The 21,112-nt window shown below is 44.2% G+C and overlaps 1 protein-coding gene across 2 annotated transcripts in view; it reads left to right on the forward strand.

Annotated features, from left to right (window-relative positions):
- The first annotated feature begins 736 nt into the window (after positions 1–736).
- The window catches only part of Entpd7 (ectonucleoside triphosphate diphosphohydrolase 7), a 39,927-nt gene continuing 19,551 nt past the window's right edge, over positions 737–21,112 (forward strand). Inside the window, exons 1-5 of one of the 2 annotated variants that reach the window (XM_034509278.2) lie at positions 737–937; positions 1,222–1,324; positions 2,033–2,215; positions 13,971–14,176; positions 14,892–15,042. In XM_034509278.2, coding sequence (XP_034365169.1) covers positions 1,317–1,324; positions 2,033–2,215; positions 13,971–14,176; positions 14,892–15,042 — 548 coding nt within the window. In that variant the 5' untranslated portion in view covers positions 737–937; positions 1,222–1,316. Of the gene's footprint in view, positions 1,076–1,221; positions 1,325–2,032; positions 2,216–13,970; positions 14,177–14,891; positions 15,043–21,112 lie in introns of both variants that reach the window. The other variant, XM_076921868.1, reaches the window with a different exon arrangement.

Genomic DNA, 21,112 nt, shown 5'->3' on the forward strand with positions numbered 1-21,112 from the left:
AAAGGTAAGCCATGATCAGGAGCTGATAAAGTAGGTGAGAGGAATAGAATGAAAAAAAAAAAAAAAAAAAACTATCAGGTCCAAACCTGCAAGGGTACACGCCGGAGCTTAACCAAGAGGTGAGGAGACGCAGTAGGTGCATCGTGGACAGTGATGAAAGGGACAGGTTGTAAAAACTTCAGATTTTCTGCCATTCAAGAGACTTCTTCATGCAAATGAGGCACAGGGCTGGTGTAAGCAAGAATAAAGGGACTGTTGCTTTTGTGTCACCGTATGGCCCAGGAGGACAATAATACAAATGTTCATGACCTGCACACAGACCTGAGCGCTCTGATGCAGACATCACTGTCTCTAATTTTTTTCTCACGATGTTTCTATCATGAGAGATGGCAGTGATCCTGGGACATCAATTTGTGGGCAAAAGGGACAGGATGGAGGAACTACCATTGTGGGAAGAAAGGTTATGGGCAAGGGGTGCATGGCTGTGGTGAGCATCCAGAGACCCACCCACAGGAACGTTCAACAATGAAAGCTGCAGCGGAGGCCACCAGCAGGGAACTGGCCCTGCAGCAGTCTGTGTCCTCACCCGTGCGAGCTGCGGGTCCCAGCCCGCCCTCCAGGCGGAGCCTGGGTGCGACGTCTTTTCCATTGGCCGCGGCCGGGAGTCCAGGGGCGGGCATTCGTGACCGGGCACCTTTGGGGATTGGCCCCGCTGTGAACAGACGCTCAGTGTGTGATCGCCGCGGGTTTGTCCGTGGCTCCGGCTGCGCGCAGGGCGGGCCTCTCCGGGTCCCCTGCAGTTATTGGCTCGGTGCGGTTTCCTTGGGGACGTGGCGCCGCCAGCAGCCGGGCCTCCTTCCGGCTGTGTTGGGAGCCACGGGGAACAGCTGAGGACCAGGCCGGGCTGTGCAGAGGGACGAGCGGGCCTCGGGATCCCGTGAGTGGGATTGCGGGAGAGCTGCGGGACGGAGAGGAACGAGGAGAGGAAGCGGAGTCCCCGTTCCTACCACCTGGGGTGGCGTGCTCTGTGAGCGCGGAGCTTGTCCATAGGAAAGCCCCGCGCCCGGGATGCGTGGTAGGATCCTCCGGGTCCGCGGGAGGAGAGAGAACCCACACGGAGTGAGGGTCAATACAGTGGGAGGGAAGTGTGCAGTCACTGCGGGGATCCGGTCCTTTGGGCACTGCTGGAGGCATGCCTGAAAGCCAGCCAACCCTTTCCAGGCTGCAGTCTTAGGAGATGCCTGGGACTAGGAGACCACCCTCTCAGAGCAAAAGGAAACGGAGGTGACAGACGTCGAGACCACTAAAGGGAACCCATGGCTAGGTAAGGTTTTCACCTGTTATATCTGGCAGGGGGCTCAGTGGAGGTTGGTAACAGGGACGGGGGTGGGCGGGGGGGAAAGGGGGGCGCCGGGAGGCTAGGTGAGGTTTGCCCTGAGGCTGCACCTAAACTTTGCATTCTGGTCAGGTGTATGCAAAGACATCAAAGCGGTGTTCGTTGGAAAGGCCAGTCCAATACTTTCCAGCCCATAACCTGGGGTCTTCAGAGTAGCAGTGGTTGTCTCTGAAAAGTGGTTGAGTCAGAACAAAAGATTCAGTTTTTACTATGTATCTGTTAAAACTAATTTTAAGAAAAGGTCTCCTTGTGTATATAATTTGTTAAAGCACTTAAAAAATCAGTTAAGTTACTTTTGTAACCATCTGGTTTCTTGACAACGTTGCTAGTGGTAACTGGTTTGATTAACCAGTGTTAGGAAGTGCCCCCCCCACAGGCGCCCCCCCCCCCCATCTTTCCATTAACATTAGATTACTCCAGCGCAGCGTTTGGAAATAGCACATCATGTCTTTCTAAACTGCATGATATGAATACAATGAGCCATACAGGTGCTTGTCTCTCATTTGCAACTGAAAAAAAAAAAAAACTTTAGACTTCTGTTGACGTGGATTTTTGTTTTCAGGGCGTTCATCTAGTTTTAAAGCAGTAGTTTATAGAGAGTTTTTTAGGACTTAACGAATGTTTATCTCATTCCAGGATCAGTTTTTCCTACCTCTGCCCAGCTTCGTGGTACTTTACTGTGCCCACAGTGAGCCCATTTCTCCGTCAGCGGGTGGCGTTCCTGGGACTCTTCTTTATACCCTGTCTCCTTTTACTCCTATTAATCATGGATTTACGACATTGGGCCACTTCGTTACCACGAGATAGGCAGTATGAGAGGTAAGCCAGCTTTCTCTCACTTTGCTCAGATTGGTTTTGAAGTTAGAAACGGTTTTTTGTTTGTTTGTTTGTTTTTTGTTTTTTTTTTTTTTGCCATGCTGGGGACTGAACCAGGGTCTTGCACATGCTTGGTAAGCATCATGTCACTAAGTTATGTCCTCACCCTCTTTAAAATTTTGATGGTTGAGACAGGGTTCTCACTAAATTTCCCTGGCCCAGAATGACCTCGAACTCACTCTGTAGGCTGAGCTTGAACTTGCAGCTCAACTTGAACTTGGAAGCTGTCAGTGCAGTTCAGGGTCTTGACTAATGGGATTGTAGTCTGTGGCACCAAATTTGGCTGACTCTTTCTTTCTTTCTTTCTTTTAAAATAAACTCTTTAGTGCACTGCCTTTGACTCCTGAGATATATATTTTTATTAGTAAAATTGCATGCCATTCATTACATAAGGAAAGTCCTAAGTTCCATTTTGGCTGTGTTCAGTTTTAGTTCAAGAATGCTGATGCTGTATTTCAGCCATGAAAGATAGCTTTCTATTTTCTTGTCTGGGTGGACTGAGGCTTACTGGGTAATACATGTTTAGGATTGTTGTGCACTTTTGATGAATTGACTTCTCTCTCTTTCTGTTAAATGGGTCTCTTTATCATTGATGTTATTCTTTGCTCTGAAATCTACTAGCCTGATATTAACATAGCTGTTTCAGCTTTCTTCTGTTATTAATCATGTTAGTGTTATTCTTTTCAGTACTTTTAAATTTGTCTTTAAAAATAATATTTTTATTTGCATGTGTGTGTCCTGTGTGTGTTTATGTGCACCACATGCCTAAAGAGGACAGAAGGTGTTGGATCCCCTGGAACTGGCGTTAAGGATGGTTGTGAGACACCATGTGGGTACTGGGAACCAAACCTGGGTCCTCTGGAAGAGCAGTCAGTGCTTTTGCCTATACAGTACCGTGTGTGTGTGTGTGTGTGTGTGTGTGTGTGTGTGTGTGTGTGTATGTATGTATGTATGTTGGGCTTTTCGTAGATAGTGAGTTCGGTCTTGCTTTTTTATCCATTCTGGCTGTGTGGGTGATCAATCCATTTATGTTTTGTCTGTTAGTTATGTTTAGACCTGGTCTGTCTTATCATTTGTGTGTGTCGTGTTCGTCCATCCTCCCCCTTGGTCCTTTCTTTGGAATTGAGTACTTTTTTTTTTTTATAATTCTATTTTTTCCTTTTTGTTGGATTAATCAGATATAATTTAATTCCTCTTCATGGTTGCCTTAGGGTTTATAGTGTGTAGCTGTATCACATGGCTTGTACTTCAGGTAATGTGCTGTAACAGACTGATAGCAGGAAGTCTTCCGTCCACCTTTCCCAGCAGTCTTTAAGCTATTGTCAGACCTTTTATTTCTACAAATGGTGTGAATTCAATAACTGTTGTTATTATCTTAAACAGTCAATTGTCTTTTCAAGGTTTTTTTAAGAATTAAAAAAAAACACTTGTGTGTTTACCAATATATTTATCCATGCATCTTGTATCATATTCCCATTGTCTTAAAAAATTCTTTTTCTCATTTCTAGTAGGGTGAGTCTATAGGGGGTGAATTCTTTCAATTTTCAATTTTCTTTTTCTTTCTTTCTTTTTTTTTTTTTTTAACTTTTGACAAAGTCTTTGCTTTCATTTTTGGAAATTATAAAAAATCCATCGTTAAAGAATTTCTTCAGTGATCACTTTTTTTTGTTGGCTTGCATTCTTTCTGAGAAGTCTGCTGTCGTGTGTATCCTGTATACATGTGTCTCCTTTCTTCCTGAGAGCTTCCGAGATGTTCTCCTAGTGATCTGAAGCGGTTTGACTGTGCTGTGCTTTGTGAGTGTTTTCTCCATGAAAACACTCTCTCTGCTTGGGAGCAGTCATGCGTGGAGAGCTTGTTCTGCAGACACTGAGGTACAAAGGTGACTCTAACACGACCCTTAGATTTGTAGATCTATAAGAGTTTTAAAATCAAATTAAAAAATTTTTGACCATCATCTTTGTATCTATTTTTCTGTTCTTTGAGGACTCTGGCTACATGTGCATTGAGCCTAGAAGCTTTCCCCAAACCAACTGATGATGTGGGGTTTTTTTTTTTTTTTTTTTTTTCCTCTGTGTGTTTTATTTTGGATATTTTATTTCTGTTTGTTTGTTTGTTTGTTTAAAATAGGGCCTCATTAGATAGCCCTGGGTAATCTCGGATTCTCTATGTAGCCCTGGCTATATAGAGGTCTGCCCGCCTCTGCTTCCCAAGTACTGGGCCTAAAGGTGTGCACCCACCATACCTGGCTCATTAATATGCCTTCCATAAGGTTGCACGTACTGTTAATTCTGTCCAGTGAAAGCAGAGTATCCTTTTTTCACAGAAAAATTCCCCGAATTATTTCCTGTGCTTTCAATGTCCTAACATCTGCATGAGAGGGCCTGAATTCATTCATTCATTCATTCATTCTTTCATTCTTTTTTCTTTTTTTCTTTCTTCTTCTTCTTTTGTTTTTTGTTTTTTTGAGACAGGGTTTCTCTGTGTAGCCCTGGCTCCTGGCTGTCCTGGAACTCACTCTGTAGACCAGGCTGGCCTCGAACTCAGAAATCCACCTGCCTCTGCCTCCCAAGTGTTGGGATTAAAGGTGTGAGCCACCACTGCCTGTCGGGCCTAAATTCTTCTATAGAAAACTCATTTTAATATTTTTTTCTTTCTTTCTTTCTTTCTTTCTTTCTTTCTTTCTTTTGAATTGCTTCTTAGACATGTACCAGGGGACTTTGGGCTCCAACTAATAACTCAAATCAACTTAAATAATAATAATTACAAAAAAAAAAAAAAAAAAAAAACAACCCTACTGGCACATATCACTTGATGTCCAGAGACACAGAGGCTGTGACACCAGCCACATTAGCCAGCAGGATGGAAGTTGCTGTACTTCTCCATCTTGCCATTTACAAGATTATTTAATGGTTGTAAAATTGCAGCCAATAGCACCCAAGGCCACAGGTATTCTCATTCAGGTCCCATCAAGAGAGAAGCGGGCTCTACACAGCCCTTTTATAGTAAGGATAGAGGTGAATCTTGCCCGAATCTTCTAGCAACACTCACATTGAAGCTTTTTGTGGTCAGAATTGTGACAAATTCTTACTTTTCATTGGTTCTGTCCCCAGAATTTCTCATTTCATATTTCCTGTTGTCTTTAATCAGTTAAAATCGTGTGGAGAGCCACGATGTCCAGGTGCTGCTGGTCTACCAAACAGCTGCTTGTATGTTCAACCTTCCTTCTACGAGAACTCTCATTCATTTGTAGCTTAGGTCCTCCTTTCCAGGAGAGAATAGACTGTTTGCGTCGCTATAGTAGTCACGCAGGAAAATAAATTTGTTCATTAAAATCTTAAGTTTCACTTTTGAGTCCATAAGTTGAGTTTCTTTGCTGCTTCATGGGATTTTCTTGACAGACCTTAGCACAGCTTTCCATTGGCAGATGGCATGATCTGACTGGATTCCATACAGATTAGCTAACATGGCCGGGGTGAACAGTCAGAGGATGAGTAGTGAGCTGACAGGTAGATTAGGGTCTGGCTGGTTAGTAGTGAGCTGTACAGTGGAGAGGTATATTAGGGTCTGGCTGGTTACACTGTTAGATCAGGGACGGGGATAGGAGCGGGAGGCAGGGATGATGGGTGGAACTGTTCCAGATTTCAACGTAAGGGCAGAGAAAATGTTTAGAAGGGTTTGAAGGGAGGTGTGTTAGGACTTGCTCTTTTAAAAAGCTCAGCACTGGGCTGGAGAGATGGCTCAGCAGTTAAGAGCACTGACTGCTCTTCCAGAGGTTCCGAGTTCAATTCCCAGCACCCACATGGTGGCTTACAATCATCTGTAATGGGATCTGATGCCCTTTTCTGGTGTCTCTGAATAGAGCAATAGTGTACTCATATGCATAAAATAAATAAATAAATCTTTAACAAAAAGAAAAAAAAAAAAAAAGCTTAGCAGTGGTGTCACACACCTTTGGTCCTAGCACTCGGGAGGCTGAGCAGGTGGATCTCTGAGTTCCAGGCTAGCCTGAACTACAGAGTGAGTTCCAGGGTAGCCAAGGCCATACAGAGAAACCCTGTCTTGAAAGACAAGCAAGCAAAAGCAAACAAACAAGCTCACATTGATGGCATTGTGGAGAATGAATTGGAAGGACATAAGAAAGCAGAGACTTACTTGAGCAGAGAGGAGGGGTAGCAACGCAACGCAGATAAAGCAGAGTAAAGCCTGGAGTGAGCTGTAGGAGGTACAGTGACCCACTGTGTCCTAAGCGACCAGATCCTATAACTACTTGTTAGGTTGGTTTAATTGAAATGAGATCGCTGTGGAACTGTGGAACACACACATTATCCACTGAAGGACATTACCAAAGTCCTAGCATCCTGAACCCATCCGCTTAAGCAGTCAGCAGCCTTGTACCCCCAAGGTTATTGTTATTTAATTGACAGCCTTGTGCACACTGCCGCTACCAGCTGTGTGCTATAAATTCCTCTTGTGGCAGCCTCCAGGAGACGTCTAGGGGTCAAACATTCTCTGAGTACTTGCCATGGGTTCATAGTATTGTATTAGACACTGGGGTACAAAGATGAACAGAACGTGGCTCCCGAACACAGAGTTCATAACCTCATTAGACAGCAGGTCTGAGTGAATAATTGAGATAAGTCGTTCAGAATCAAGAACAAAGTTAATCATAAATGAATCATAAGAGACCCATGAGTAAGCAACCAGATATGCTACTGTAAGTTCATGTTCTAAAAGTGCATGCACATCGTGATAAGATAAAAACCTTTCATACATACTGCTTGCTTTTCTTCTTCCTTGTTCTTGTGCTCTCTCTTCTCCTCTTCCTCTCCTTCCTCCTTGTGTTCTTCTCCCTCCTCTTCTTCTTCCTCTCCTTCCTCATCTTCCTCTCCCTCCTCTTTGTCTTCCTCTCCCTCCTCCTTGTCTTCCTCTCTCCTCCTTTTCTTCCTCTTCCTCTTCTTCCTCTTTGTGTTCTTTTTCCTCCGCTCCTTCCTCTCTCTCCTCCTCCTTCTCTCTCATCTTATTGTTTTGTTTTTGCTTTTGCTTGTTTTGTAAGCAAGGTTGACCTGAAAGTCACTGTATCCCACCAGTCAGTCCTTTTGTTTGCCAGTGTTTTACTTAGCATAGCTCTCGCTTTTCAGACAGAACCAAAGATTACAGCAAATCAGAGTGATGGCCACTGTGGGTAATCTTGGGGAGGTGTCTTACTTAGTGCTACAATCCAGTTTATTTTAGTGCATAAAGTGGGAGTGAAAATAATTTCTTCTTTTCCTTTTTTTGTTTTTTTCTTTCCTTTTCTCCTTCCCTCCCTCTTTTCCTCCCTATCTCCCTCTCTCCCTCTCTCCCTTCCTTCCTTTTTTTTTTTTTGTTTCTTTTTCATTTGGCTTTTCAAGACAGGGTTTCTCTGTGTAGCCCTGGCTGTCCTAGAATTTGCTCTGTAGACCAGGCTGGCTTCTAACTCAGAGGTCCACCTGCCTCTGTTTCCCAAGTACTGGGATCAAAGGGGTGTGCCACCACCTCCTAGCTGTGAAAATGTTTTGTCTTGTCATTTGAGTTAGGAATAAAACATTTAGCCATCTGGGGTGGTGCATGCCTGTCACCCTAACACTTGAGAGGTAGAGGGGCTGAGATCCTGCCTTGGAAAAACAAAACTAGCAGCAAATAAAGAGAGAAAGCGTCTAGACCACCCAATATACTGATTATGCAAATTCTAGCCTGAGTATATTATTTGAAGTAATACTGATTTTGATTTTTCTTTTTTTAAATTACCTTCTCTGCCCCAAAGTATATTCTGCAGATAAGTAACATTGTCTCTGTAAGGCTGCTGCTTTGTAATAAAGTTGAGCCTTGATCAGAAATCAGAAGAGAAAAAGTTGTGTTCTCTCTCTCTCTCTCTCTCTCTCTCTCTCTCTCTCTCTCTCTCTCTCTCCATAGCAGTAGCAGCTGCTGCATGAATACTAGGGAGCACTAGCTGATGACAGAATGACAGATCAGGAAACTGGGAATCATAGGAAAGCTTTATTGACGGTTCTGATTTAAGGAAAGTCCTTCTACTTGTGACTTTTTACATTACACACAGATATAATATAGTCCCATGCTTCCTATCCCTAAGTCACATGCTGAAGTTTGAAACAGTGTTCTGTGGCGTTGCACAGATGGTGCCATGCTGCCGGGGACAGAGCATATGTGTCCCCACAGGAGCAAATGTGGAGACCCTTTGCTGGGGAGACTGTGTGCCAAGGAGCACTGCAGTTCTGTGTTCTCAGGAAATGAAGCCTAAGTTTACGGTGATCTTTCTGCATCTTCGTGTTTCATAATACTTATTTTCTGTTAAAGACCTTTAACTTGCATTTTATTCAGCTCTTAGTGATATACCATTTCTAAGTAATATGACTGAAAACATTAGAAGCTCCCATGTGGGTTTTCTGTAGGCAATTTCAAAATCTGAGGGTCGTTCGTTCGTTCTTCCTTCCTTCTTTCCCTCCTTCCTTCCTTCCTTCCTTTTTAATTGTGAGCACATACCCATAATGTTTTTGGAGGTCAAAAAGAGGCCTTACATTCAATTAAAACAAAAATGGTTCACTTTAGGATATGCATGTGAAGTTAGATTTTCTTTTATAAGAGTTTGAAAGAGTTCTTTTCTAGTGAAACTGGAGACGTCTCTTCTCTTGCATTCATTTGCTTTATCTTAATGGCATTTAGTCAGCTTACAAGCAAGGGGTTTATGTAATAAGCGTGCCTGTCTGCTTTAGCTAACCTTGTTAAGAGGCAAGCAATAACCTTTCAAACTGTTTTTCTGGGCATGTATTGAGTCCATTCATGCACAGTGACTGCAGTGTCATGCTATATTTGGTTTTGAGTTATGAGCAATGTCATAAAATATGATGACATTCAGCAAAGAGCTGTTAGGTCCATACTGATGGAGGCCCCATTTATTGATTTTGGGCACATTGCTAAGTTCTGTTTGAACTCTGAAGGTGCTATAATTGATATTGATCAAGTGAGCCAGGTAATCGTTTGGTCAGTTATAGCTATAATGCTGTTAATATTTTCAGGATTATGGCCATGAAAAGCCCTTCTGTCTTGTTGACTTGAGCGGATGTATTTGTGGGTAACTCTCATCAACTCAGCAGTGACTAGAGGAAAATCATGTTAGAGAGAGAAGGAGGTGGGGAGGGGAGAGGCTGGAGGGAGAAGGAGGATCTGAGCTATTTGAGAGAAAGAAGGGAAGGTGAGTGAGGTGTGGGTGGCGACTTGGCTCTTTCTTGGCTGAAGGATTCCAAAGCTTGTAGACATTTTTCTCTTAGGCTTTAGGTCCTTTCTAGACATTGATTTTTGTGGCACCAACAAAGGAGAAAGGTCCAGTGGTGCAAGTAACTCACTGCTGGCCAAGGCTGTGCACACATAAATGAAAACATTCTGGAAGGGCTGTGGGTCGGCTTGCGTAGGAGCATAGAGGCTGCCAGGCTGATTGTTGGAAAGTGTGAGGAGGAGGAGGAGATTTCACGAGTGACTCCAGCATTCCAAAAGTGGTGCTTCTGCTACTTCCTGGGGGCGGGCAAGCCCTTCTTCAGTTACTTGTCTGTATGCAAGATAAGAAAATGGAGACTTCTGCTGCCTGCAGTGATTGTTCAGAGACTCCACTAGGGATCAGAAGATGAACACCACCTGGTCCCTTCCTTTCTGCTCTGTGTTCTAAAGCCAGCTGATGGTTTTTCTTTTTGCTGTTGCTCTCGTGATGAAGTCTAAAGGAAGAGAAAGCTAAGTTGAGCTGCACCAAAATTAGACCTGTGAAACCGCTCATTTCAGCAAGAGTCAGAAAGGATAAGGACACTCTGCAAAGTCATTGAAACTGCTTTAAGAGGCCAGTTGATTCTGAGGATAGCAGAAGAAAGACATGAAAGAATCGTAAACAAGCCGACAGCTCCATGCTGTGGGCTCTAGAAACAGTGAGAACAGATGTAGCTCATCTTAGGCACAGGCATAAGGATCACTGACAGTGACAAGTGCTGCAGGCAGGCTGCCTGCTCTTGAGAAATGGCCTAAGCAAATGGAGAGAAACCTTAAGGGTTCATGCTTAATATATACTAGCTACTCAAAGGGCATGCTGGACTCCTAGAGCAGAAGGAAAAAGCTTTTCAGTGGCTGGAGACACGGTGCCATGGTTAAGAGTGTGTATTGTTCTTGCAGAGCACTTGAATGAGTTCCCAGCACCAGTACCCCTTTGGGTGGTTCATTACCCACCCCCCCAACACCTGTACCTGTGTGTGTGCTCACAGGTACACAACTTTTTCAAAAAAGGAGGCCAGTGTGTTGTACACCTTTAATCTCAGCACTTGGGAGGCAGAGGCAGATGGATCTCTGTGAGTTTGAGGCCAACATGGTCTATATATTCCTGGTGAGTTAAAGCTACTTTGTGAGACCCTGTATCAAAGATGGATGGATGGATGGATGGATGGATGGATGGATGGACGGACGGACAGATAGGAAGGAAAGGCTTTTGACATTATTGTCAGTAATATCAGAGCTAGCACAGATGCACAGGGCTTTCTGAGAAACCAGTCTGGGCATGTAGCTCAGTTGTTAAGTCGTGTATAAAGCCCTAGGTTTGAACTCTAGTACTGCATTAACCAGATGTAGTGATATATAAACCGGTAACCCTAGTACTTGGGAGGTGGAGGTCAAGATACATGGGACCTGGCCTCACTAAAGCGAGTAAGCAAGCAAGCAGGCGGGCAGGAAAACCATGCCAAAGATGATGAGAAAGAATAAGTAGAAAAGAGGGTAAGAGGGTGGATGCTTAGGAGAAAAAGAAGGTTTTCTTACAGCAATGGTTCACAAGAAAAGTGTGAGTCTTTTCTGAGGGCTGTGAATTCAAAACTGTGGTAATGCTGAGATGTTACCTACCCTTGTCATTGTAGTGAATCACAATGGTTAATATCATAACCACTTTTAAGTGTAGTTGAGTGGGTGGTCAGACTATTTACACTGTTACAAAACAGATCTCCAGAACTCCGCCATCTTAGAGTCTGGACTCTCTACCCATCACATTCCTCTCTATTCCTCCTGCCAGCCAGTGGTCCCCAGCTGTTTCCCTTTTTTTCCTATGACTTTGACTCCTTTACACACCTCATGCCAGTGGAATGAATAGCGCGTTTATCTTTTGGAACTAGCTTATTTCTCTTGGCATAATGTCCTGTGGCAGCATGTAATGAGATCCTGCTTTGTAGAGCTGAATAACATTTCTTTGTATGTACAGAGCACGTCTTATTTACCTGGTCACTCATTGCTGGATGCTTGGGTCTCTGTTCTTCACCTTTTCCAACTTGTTGCCATTCGCCTGGGTGACGTAAGAGGAGGTGAACTGGTGATGGCTTCACACAAATCAATATAGCAATACTAAACTGTGCTTGTAGTTACGGCACTCTGCTTTGTGATTACAGTTGTAGCCGGGCAGGGGTTACTGCGTTTTATTTACTATGTGATGAGATGAGAAATAGACATTCAACACTCCTGCACACCGAAACTGCCATGGGGGGAATCCTTGGGCAGGTAAGCTGTGAACTAAATCTAGCTGTTTTTATCCCAGAACACTATTTTTCCCTGAAGAAAGGACTGTAAGGAAAACTGTAGTGTTCAGACTTAGGTGTTTCATAGACATTTTATTTATTTTTAAAGATTCTATCTTACATCCAGGTGTGGTGGTCCTGCGCTCAGAAGGCAGAGGTAGGTAGCTAGCTCTCTGTGAGTTCAAGATCAACCTGGTATACAGAGCAAATTGTAGGCCCAGCCACAGAACTACATAGGGAGACTCTGTCTCATAAAAGGGAGAATGTGTGGGTAGAGAAATGGCTCAGTGGTTAAGAGCCCTGGTTGCTCTTGCATAGGACCCAGGTACCCACATGGCAGCTCACAAAGGCCTGCAACTGCAGTTCCAAGGTACCCAGTGCCCTCTTCTGGGGTCCATATGCATCAGCCCTGTACATAGCGCGTGCATGCGCGCGCGCACACACACACACACACACACACACACTCACACATGTGTGCAAAAACACAGACACAAAGTAATACATATATCTTAAAAATGAAAAAAAATTGGCATACAAGGGTTTAAATCTTGGGCCTCATACATGCTAGGCCAGCAGTCTACCATGAAGTTACACTCTTCACCTGTAGACCTTTTCTTGAAAATGAGTGAGATAAACCTGTTACCGCCAAAAAAAAAAAAAAAAAAAAAAAAAACCAAACCAAAACAAAACAACCCCCCCCCCAAAAAAAACCCCAAAAAACAGATGACAGGACTTACGTGGAAAAAAATTGAGCTTCCAAGTGGGAATTAAAATCTAGTTTATTTTTGCAACTGTAAATTTGGCATTTTCCAGTACCTTAAAGATTTTTATGAGAAAAATTGGTGCTGATGTTAGTGAATTTTTTGAAAATTCACTGTAAAATAAAATGTGTCAACTCTAGGAAGATTTGCATTAAATCATTGAGTCAAATTTCTTTTCTAATAATGCTGTTAAGGAATCCTGCCTTGTTGCAAAAAGCAATCCTTTTGTAGTGTAAGATAAACCAATAGATTTTAATGTAACAGAATATAAATTTTTTTTGAGTAGGGTTTTGTGTTGCCTTTGTTTAGTTAGTTTGTTTTTGTTTTCCTTTTGTTTTGAGACAAGATTTTACTATGTAGCTTTGGCTGGCCTGGAGCTCACTATGGTAGACCAAGCCTTGAACTCACAGAGATCTACCTGTTTCTACCTCTAGAGCAGGTCTTGGGATTAAAGACCTGTGCCACCATGCCTGGCCTGTTAGTTTTTGTTTGTTGTTGCTGTTTTGGTTTTTTGTCAACTTGACACAGACTAGATTCTTCTGGTAAGAGAGAAACCTAAATTGAGAAAAATGTCTCCCTGAGATTGGCCAGTTGGCAAGTCTATGGGGCATTATTTGAATTAACGATCTACAACACAGGGCCCAGACTGCTGTGAGTTCTGCTACCTTTTGGCAGATGGTCCTGGGTGGTGTTAGAGCAAGCCGGTAAGCAGCACTCTTCCATGGCCTCTGCATCACTTCCTGCCACCAGGTTCTTACCCTGAGTTCCTTCTCTGACTTCCCACAGTGATGAAATGTTATCTGAAATAATAAGATGAAATAACCCTTTCCTGCCCGAAGTACTTTGGTCATGATGTTTATCATAGCAGTAGAAACCATAATGAGGGTAATTTTACATCCCAATTGCAGCAAATCTCAAAGAAACTCTACCTGTTTCAAGTTACAGTATAGAGACAGAGTGTCTTCAGCATTCTGAAAGTCTGTCAAAACTACTTCATGGTCTGAGGATATAACCCAGTGATACAATGCTTGTCTAGCCCATGTGAGACCCTAGGTTTAATCAGATCTTTTGGTTAGTCAGCCAATTAAATAAATAAAAAAAAATTAAAAAGAAAGAAAATCTTTTTCCTTCTGCAGCCGGTGTGAAAGGCTAGGCTAGCACACACTCAACTAACGCGTGTCTAACCAACTAACCAAAAACATTTATTTTTTTACTTTATTTTGTGATATACCATGTATACATAGCTATAATCCAAGTACACAGAAGCTTGGCCCATAGGATGTGTAAGATGTTGGTGAAGACACACGGGCAACTGAAGCGAGTGCCAGTCCTCGTTGTGGACCTGAGTCATTTTATTTTCTCCCTCTTAGGTATTTGGCTCGGGTTGGAGACCTCGAAGCCACCAACACGGAAGACCCAAATCTGAATTATGGACTCGTAGTTGACTGTGGCAGCAGCGGTTCCCGGATTTTTGTTTACTTCTGGCCAAGGCATAATGGGAACCCCCATGACTTGCTGGACATCAAACAGATGAGAGACCGGAACAGCCAGCCTGTGGTTAAGAAAATAAAGCCAGGTACTAATCAGAATGAGTTTTGTTGTTGATCTTTAACCTGGTCTGGGCGTCAGAGGGAAAAGAGGAAGGAAGCTTCCCTTGTCTCTGTGGTGATCTGGACAGTAAGAGGAATCTCTAATCCATTGTCATCCTGCTTCTTTCAAAAACATACATGTAGGTCCTTCCACAGAATCTTTTTGTTTGTTTGGTTGGTTTTGTGTGAGACAGGGTTTCTCTGTGTAGCCCTGGGTTTCCTGGAATCTGCTCTGTAGACCAGGCTGGACTCAAAGTCAGAGATCCACCTGCCTCTGCCTCCAGAGTGCTGGGATTAAAGGATTGTACCTCGGTGGTGGCGCACGCCTTTAATCCCAGCACTTGGGAGGCAGAGGCAGGTGGATTTCTGAGTTCGAGGCCGGCCTAGTCTACACAGAGTGAGTTCCAGGACAGCCAGGGCTATACAGAGAAACCCTGTCTGACCCCCCCCCCCTAAAAAAAAAACCAAACCAAACCAAACCAAACCAAAAAAACAAAAAAACCCCAAAGGATTGCACCACTACCAGCCAGCTCTTTCGACAGAATCTTATGAGTGTTCATTTTTTGAGTATTATGTACTCTACATTTAAACATATATATGTATGTGTGTGTGTATGTGTGTATGTGTCTATATACACATATAGACACACACATATGTCTCTCTCTATATTTTCTGTTATTGTTGTTTTGCATTGTTTTTAAGGGATCTCCGCAATGGCAGACACTCCAGAACATGCTAGTGATTACCTTCGACCTCTGCTGAGCTTCGCTGCCGCTCACGTGCCTGTGAAGAAGCACAGGGAGACACCCCTTTACATCCTCTGCACAGCGGGCATGAGGCTGCTCCCCGAGAGGTGAGATTCAGGACTTCACAGGACTTAGGGAAGCGAGTCCCCTGCAGCCAGGATGGAGGCAGGTGAAGGCTCGGCACACAGAGTTCACAGGGGGCAAAGGCAGCTTGCTCAGAAGCAGGGTAGAGCCATCTCTGTACCCAGTTATTGCATGATCAGACAGTCACATCTTTATGTCATCTGCTGCTTTGGGATCAGAGTCTACCTGAGATGCCAAGGGGTTTCTGAGTTTGGATTGAGAGTGTGGTGGCAATTGGGAGTGGTGGCAGTTGTGGCTGGGTCATGAAGCAGATATGGAGAGACCATGTTTGCACAAGAGCAGTAGGAGGCTCACCCAGGGAGACTGGAGCAGCAATGCAGCCTTCTCTGTTTCTACCTACGTCCTGGGATGACTCCTTGGTCCCTCCTCTCCCTGCTGTGCAAACCTCAGTCTCTGTTCCTTTAGATAGCTTTCCCAGCCCCAACCAGTGAGAGCTTGTCCCCCTGAACCCAAATCCAGCCTGATATCTCAACACCTGATCCTTCTTCTTACAGAAGAGTGCGAGAGGGAAGAGGATGCTGTATTTAGGTCAGATACCTCCCTGTTGGTGACTTTTCCTCTCTGTTGCCTCCTGGATCCCAGCACATTTACTGTGGACCTGGTGAGAGAGTGAACTTCCAGAGTCTTGGTTTTTCATAATTGTATTTTTTTTAATTTAATTGTTTAAAATGATTTTATTATATATATGACGAGTACACTGTAGCTGTTTTCAGACACACCAGAAGGGGGCATCGGATCCCATTTCAGATGGTTGTGAGCCACTATGTGGTTGCTGGGAATTTAACTCAGGACCTCTGAAACAGCAGTCAGTGCTCTTAACCACTGAGCCATCCATCCAGCCCCCCCCCCCATAATTGTGTTTTATTGTGAGAACACGCTGCCTTATACCCTGATCACTATAACATGTACCCAAGAGAAGCAGTTTTAAAGAGAAAGATTTATTCTGAGCCCCAGTTCTCATATGGAGCTGAATGTACTATTTACAGACCTTCAGTGAAGCAGATACCATAGCAGGGGGCATGGGGAAACAGAGTGGGCTTATCTTGTGGGCACAAGGATGGAGAGCCAGAGAAAGAAGGCCCTGCAACAAGAAAACCCCCAAGGATGTGCCTCAGTCAGCTGCTTCCTCCCGTTAGTCCTCACCTCCAAAAGTTTCTGTCACTTCCCAGTGATATCAGCGTCAACGAATCAACCTAGAGATGGTGTCAGCGTCCTCACGACACAGCTTCTTCTCTGTGATTGAGCCCACCTGTGGGGAGGCAGTTGTTGGCACACAAGCCTTTTGGGGAAGCACATTGTATCTAAGCTGTATCTAAGTAGGTTAGGAGGTGTCTGACCTAAGTACAGCATCCTCTTCCTTCTACTCTTCTGTAAGAAGAAAGACCAAGTGTCAAGCTATCAGGCTGAAGCAGGTTCGTGCTTAACATGAGCTCTAGCATCTTAATGAGTTTTTTACCCCCTCATATTTATTTTTTTAATCTCTTGGTGTGTGGGCACACATGAGAGCAGTTGCTTACGTAGACCAGAATTGAATATCGGATCCCCTAGACCCAGGGTTATAGCAGGTGTGAGCCACAGAGCAGTTGCTTACGTAGACCAGAATTGAATATCGGATCCCCTAGACCCAGGGTTATAGCAGGTGTGAGCCACATGGTGTGGGTGCCGAGAAATGAACTCTGGTACCCAGCATGAGCCTTGGTTGCAGTCCCTCAGTGAGTTTTTAAGTCTGCAAATATATTGTTGGCTGTGTACAGTGCAGATCTCTGTAGCCTGCTTGCCTTAAGCTTTGTGTCCTTTCCATAGCCTAGCGTCCTCAAGGTTCATTCATGTTGGCTGGCACTCCTTGCTGTCTGCGTATACTTTTTAAACCCTTCACCTGTCTGGACAGTCAGGTCATTTTAATTTATGGCAGTTATAAATAATGCCGCGCCAGGCAGTGGTGGCGCATGCCTTTAATCCCAGCACTTGGGAGGCAGAGGCAGGTGGATTTCTGAGTTCGAGGCCAACCTGGTCTACAGAGTGAGTTCCAGGACAGCCAAGGCTATACAGAGAAACCCTGTCTCGAAAAACCAAAAATAAATAAATAAATAATTAAATAATGCCGCCATGATTATGCAAGTGCAAGTGTTAATCTGTTTTCAAGATCCTGCTCTCAACTCTTTTGGTAGTCATCTCAAAAATAATGATAGATAGTCTCTGTTTGCTGTTTTGTTTGTTTGTTCATTTGTTTTGTTTGTTCTTTGTTTTTTTTGAGACAGGGTTTCTTTGTGTGGCCCTGGCTGTCCTGGAACTCACTCTGTAGACCAAGCTGGCCTGAAACTCAGAGATCCATCTGCCGGTGTCTCCCAAGTCCTGGAATTAAAGGTGTATGCCACCACTGAAGGCTTTTTCTTTTTTTTTTTTTTTCAAACAGACAAAGAAACAAACAAACAAACAAACAAACAAAAAAAACCCCTAAATACAAAGTGCTAGGTTGAATGTAGATCCTAGCTAGGCAGGTGCTCTACCACGGAGACTTTGCCCCCAGCCATCTATTATCTATTATCTATCTATCTATCTATCTATCTATCATCTATCTATCGATCTATCTACTATCTATGTTTTTAAAAGGTTTATTTTTGTTCTATGTGTATGATTGTTTGCCTCCATGTATATCTGTGCACCACATGTGTGCAGAGCCCACAGATGGCAGCAGAAGGCATCAGGTCCCCTGGAGCTAGAGGTTACCCATGGTTGTGGATGCTGAGAACCAAACCTGGGTCTGCTGCAAGAGCAGCCATTGGTCTTAACCACTGAGCCAACTCTCGAGCCATCATATGTACTTTTAAAGCTTGTCTTTTGACGTTGTGTGTGTGTTTGTGTGTGTGCGTGCGTGCGTGCGTGCGTGCGTGCGTGTGTGTGTGTGTGTTCACATAGAGGTCAGAGAACAACTTACAGGAGTTAATTCTCATCTTCCAACATATAGGTTTGAGGGCTTGAACTTTGGCCGACAGGATTGATGATAAGTGCCTTTTCCTCTGGTCCTCCCAGCCGCCCTCCACACTTTCTGCAAGTACCTGGATGTTGATTTCTGCTGCTGCTGTGTCATTTTGTATCTCCACTGTCAAGGGTTCTTGTTCTTCCTCGTCTCAGCAAATACTTTTTTGTTTGTTTGTTTTTCTGGCAGCAACTACCCCAGCAGGTGTGAATAGCCTTTCCCTGCAGTGCTGATCCCCAGCAGGTGTGAATAGCCTTTCCCTGCAGTGCTGATCCCCAGCAGGTGTGAATAGCAGTTCCCTGCAGTGCTGATCCCCAGCAGGTGTGAATAGCAGTTCCCTGCAGTGCTGATCCCCAGCAGGTGTGAATAGCCTTTCCCTGCAGTGCTGATCCCCAGCAGGTGTGAGTAGCCATTCACTGCAGTGCTGATTTGCATTTCTCTCGTGAGGACCTTAAGAATTTCTCATATTCCAGTTGGCCATTTGTTTGTCCATAGAGTAACCTGATCAAGTCCATAGTCCCATTTTAAAATCGAGTTGCAAGTTTCTTTCTGCTATGTTGTAAAAGTCTCCTCTGTGTTTTGAGAACTGAACCCTCCCTGCCTCTCCCTCCACCCTGCCTCCCCATCAGATGCAGTCTGTAAAGGCTTCTCCTGTTCTGTAGCTTGCCTTTCGTTTTGTTGGTTGTTTCCAGAGCTTTTTGGTTTGGTGTCCTCCCACTTGTTGATTTTGGTTTTGATGCCTATGGTTTCTGTGGCATACTGAGCGTGGTGCCAGCGTTGACATTGGCACTAAGCCTCCAGGAATGAGCTTAGTCTCATATGCATTGGGCATTTCTCATTAGTGGAAATATTTTTTCCTTGGTAAATAGCGGCTTGCTTTTCCTACACATTTAAACTTTCTCACTTGGTATTTCTTAAACCTACAATAATAAAACCCCTAGCTGTTGACGAAGGGCCTCAATCTCGGTGTGGCAGGCAGTGTGATGCCCTACAGCGTGGTGTTCGGTGGACCCCTTGTGTCCTCTGTGGACTGTGAGAGGCAGACAATTTACATAGTCCTTGTTCCCATGAGAGGGCTTCGAGCTTTCTACAAAATTTCATTTTGATGTTACAAGCCACACTTTTTTTTTTTTTTTTTGAGACAGGGTTTCTCTGTGTAGCCCTGGCTGTCCTGGAACTCACTTTGTAGACCAGGTTGGCCTCGAACTCAGAAATCCACCTGCCTCTGCCTCCCAAGTGCTGGGATTAAAGGCATGCACCACCACCGCCTGGCCTTTAAATATTAAAGCTGTGACCTTACATCATTAACGAAGTCCTAAAAGTACACCAGGACCAAAAAAACCTGTTCATTCTGCTTCCCAGCCTTTTCATTTTGCCTTGGTGCGTTTTCTTTGTGGAACTCTATGTAATTGCTACAGAACTATAATCATCCTGTAAATCACACACTATTTATTTTAGACAGGATCTCACTATAGCCTCAAATTCATAGAGATCTACTTGCCTCTGCCACCCTCATGCCGAGATCAAAGGCATTCAGCCAAGACAGAGCTTTATGTAGTCCTGTCTGCTCTCTAACTCACTGTGTAGCTGAGGGTGACTTTGAGTCTGCGCTTTTTCTATCTCCACCTTCCAAGTGCTGGGCTTAGTGTCAGGCACGCTCCATCACGCATGCTTAGCTGGTATACTGTGGCACTAGGGCCGAGCCGAGGACGAGCCGAGGGCTTCGTTCACGCTTGGTCAGCGCCATGCTAACTGAGCTACATCTTCCACTCCTACAATTTTTCATTTTAGATTTATTTTATTATTTTATGTGTGTGAGTATTCTGCCTACACATAGGTATGCATACCACATGTGTGCCTTGTGCTCACGTTGTTCAGAAGAAGGGCGTCAGATTCTCTAGGACTGGAGTTACAAGTGGTCATGAGCTACCGTGCAAGTGCTGGGAATTGAACTCAGGTCCTCTGTAAGAGCAACAAGTACTCTTAATCACGGAGCCAACTTGCCAGCTCCAGATTTTTGTTTTTGAAGTAAGTAATCTGTACGTTCTTTAAGAAAAATTGAAGCCCTGGGAAGAGGATAGGGGCAGTAGGTAAGCATGCTGGACCACAAAGTCAGTGGGTGCCGGCAGCTCACCACCCAGGCTGCGGGAGGAAACCCGGGCAAAGGGCAAACTGACAGAGCCACCCAGCAGGGCTGGGCACAGGAACCTGGTTAGTGATTTGGCCACCATTTGTGTGTCTGGGGCAAAGTAGACAAGACATCTCCTGGCACCGCCCAGCATTCATTGCCTCTGTCATGGAAGTTGCCATGGGAATAAACTCCCCGTGTAGGTCCACTGTGTTCTGTGATAACTGCGAGTGCAGACGCTCAGGCTGTTAGTCTTTACTGTGCTGAGATTTCTCAAGCACGGTTCTTCTCTTCACTTCTTTTCTGATTGCCTTCCCGGCATGCACGTGTTCGTTCTGGGCTTAATGAAATCATGGCTGCCTCTAAGGCAAGTTAGTTTCAGATCCACATCTGCCTGTTACCGTAAGAACCTGCTTTGTATGACTGAGGCCCTGCTAGTTCATGAGCATTGTGAGTAATGCTCATGAATCATTTGGGCCACATTTGAATTTGTTTGCACTTTGCCAACAAGCAGACAGAAAATTTCTACTTCCTTCTTATAATGGAAATACCCTTAACAATTGCGTAAAGGTATTTACAGTGTCATCTTTAGTTTAAATTAAAAAAAAAATTTTTTTTGAGATTATAGTATTACGACATTTCTCCCTTCCCTTTCTTTTCCCCAAACCCATATATCTCTCCTTAGTCTCCTTCAAATTCATGGCCTCTCTTCTTCCTTCCCTGTTATTACATGTTTATATCTATATACTTATCTATTCCTAAAACTTACTCGCTCAGTTTGTATAGTATTATTTGGGCTGACCGTTTGGTGTTCTCTTCCCTGAGGAAGGACCACCTTTCCCGCTCCCCATTTCCCCAGTTGCCTGTACCCCTGTGCGTAGGGCTGAGGCCTGTGGGCTAGCCCCGCCCGCTTTGGCATGCTCATTGG

The sequence above is a fragment of the Arvicanthis niloticus genome, chromosome 1, assembly GCF_011762505.2.
Source record: "Arvicanthis niloticus isolate mArvNil1 chromosome 1, mArvNil1.pat.X, whole genome shotgun sequence".
Taxonomy (NCBI): Eukaryota; Metazoa; Chordata; class Mammalia; order Rodentia; family Muridae; genus Arvicanthis; species Arvicanthis niloticus.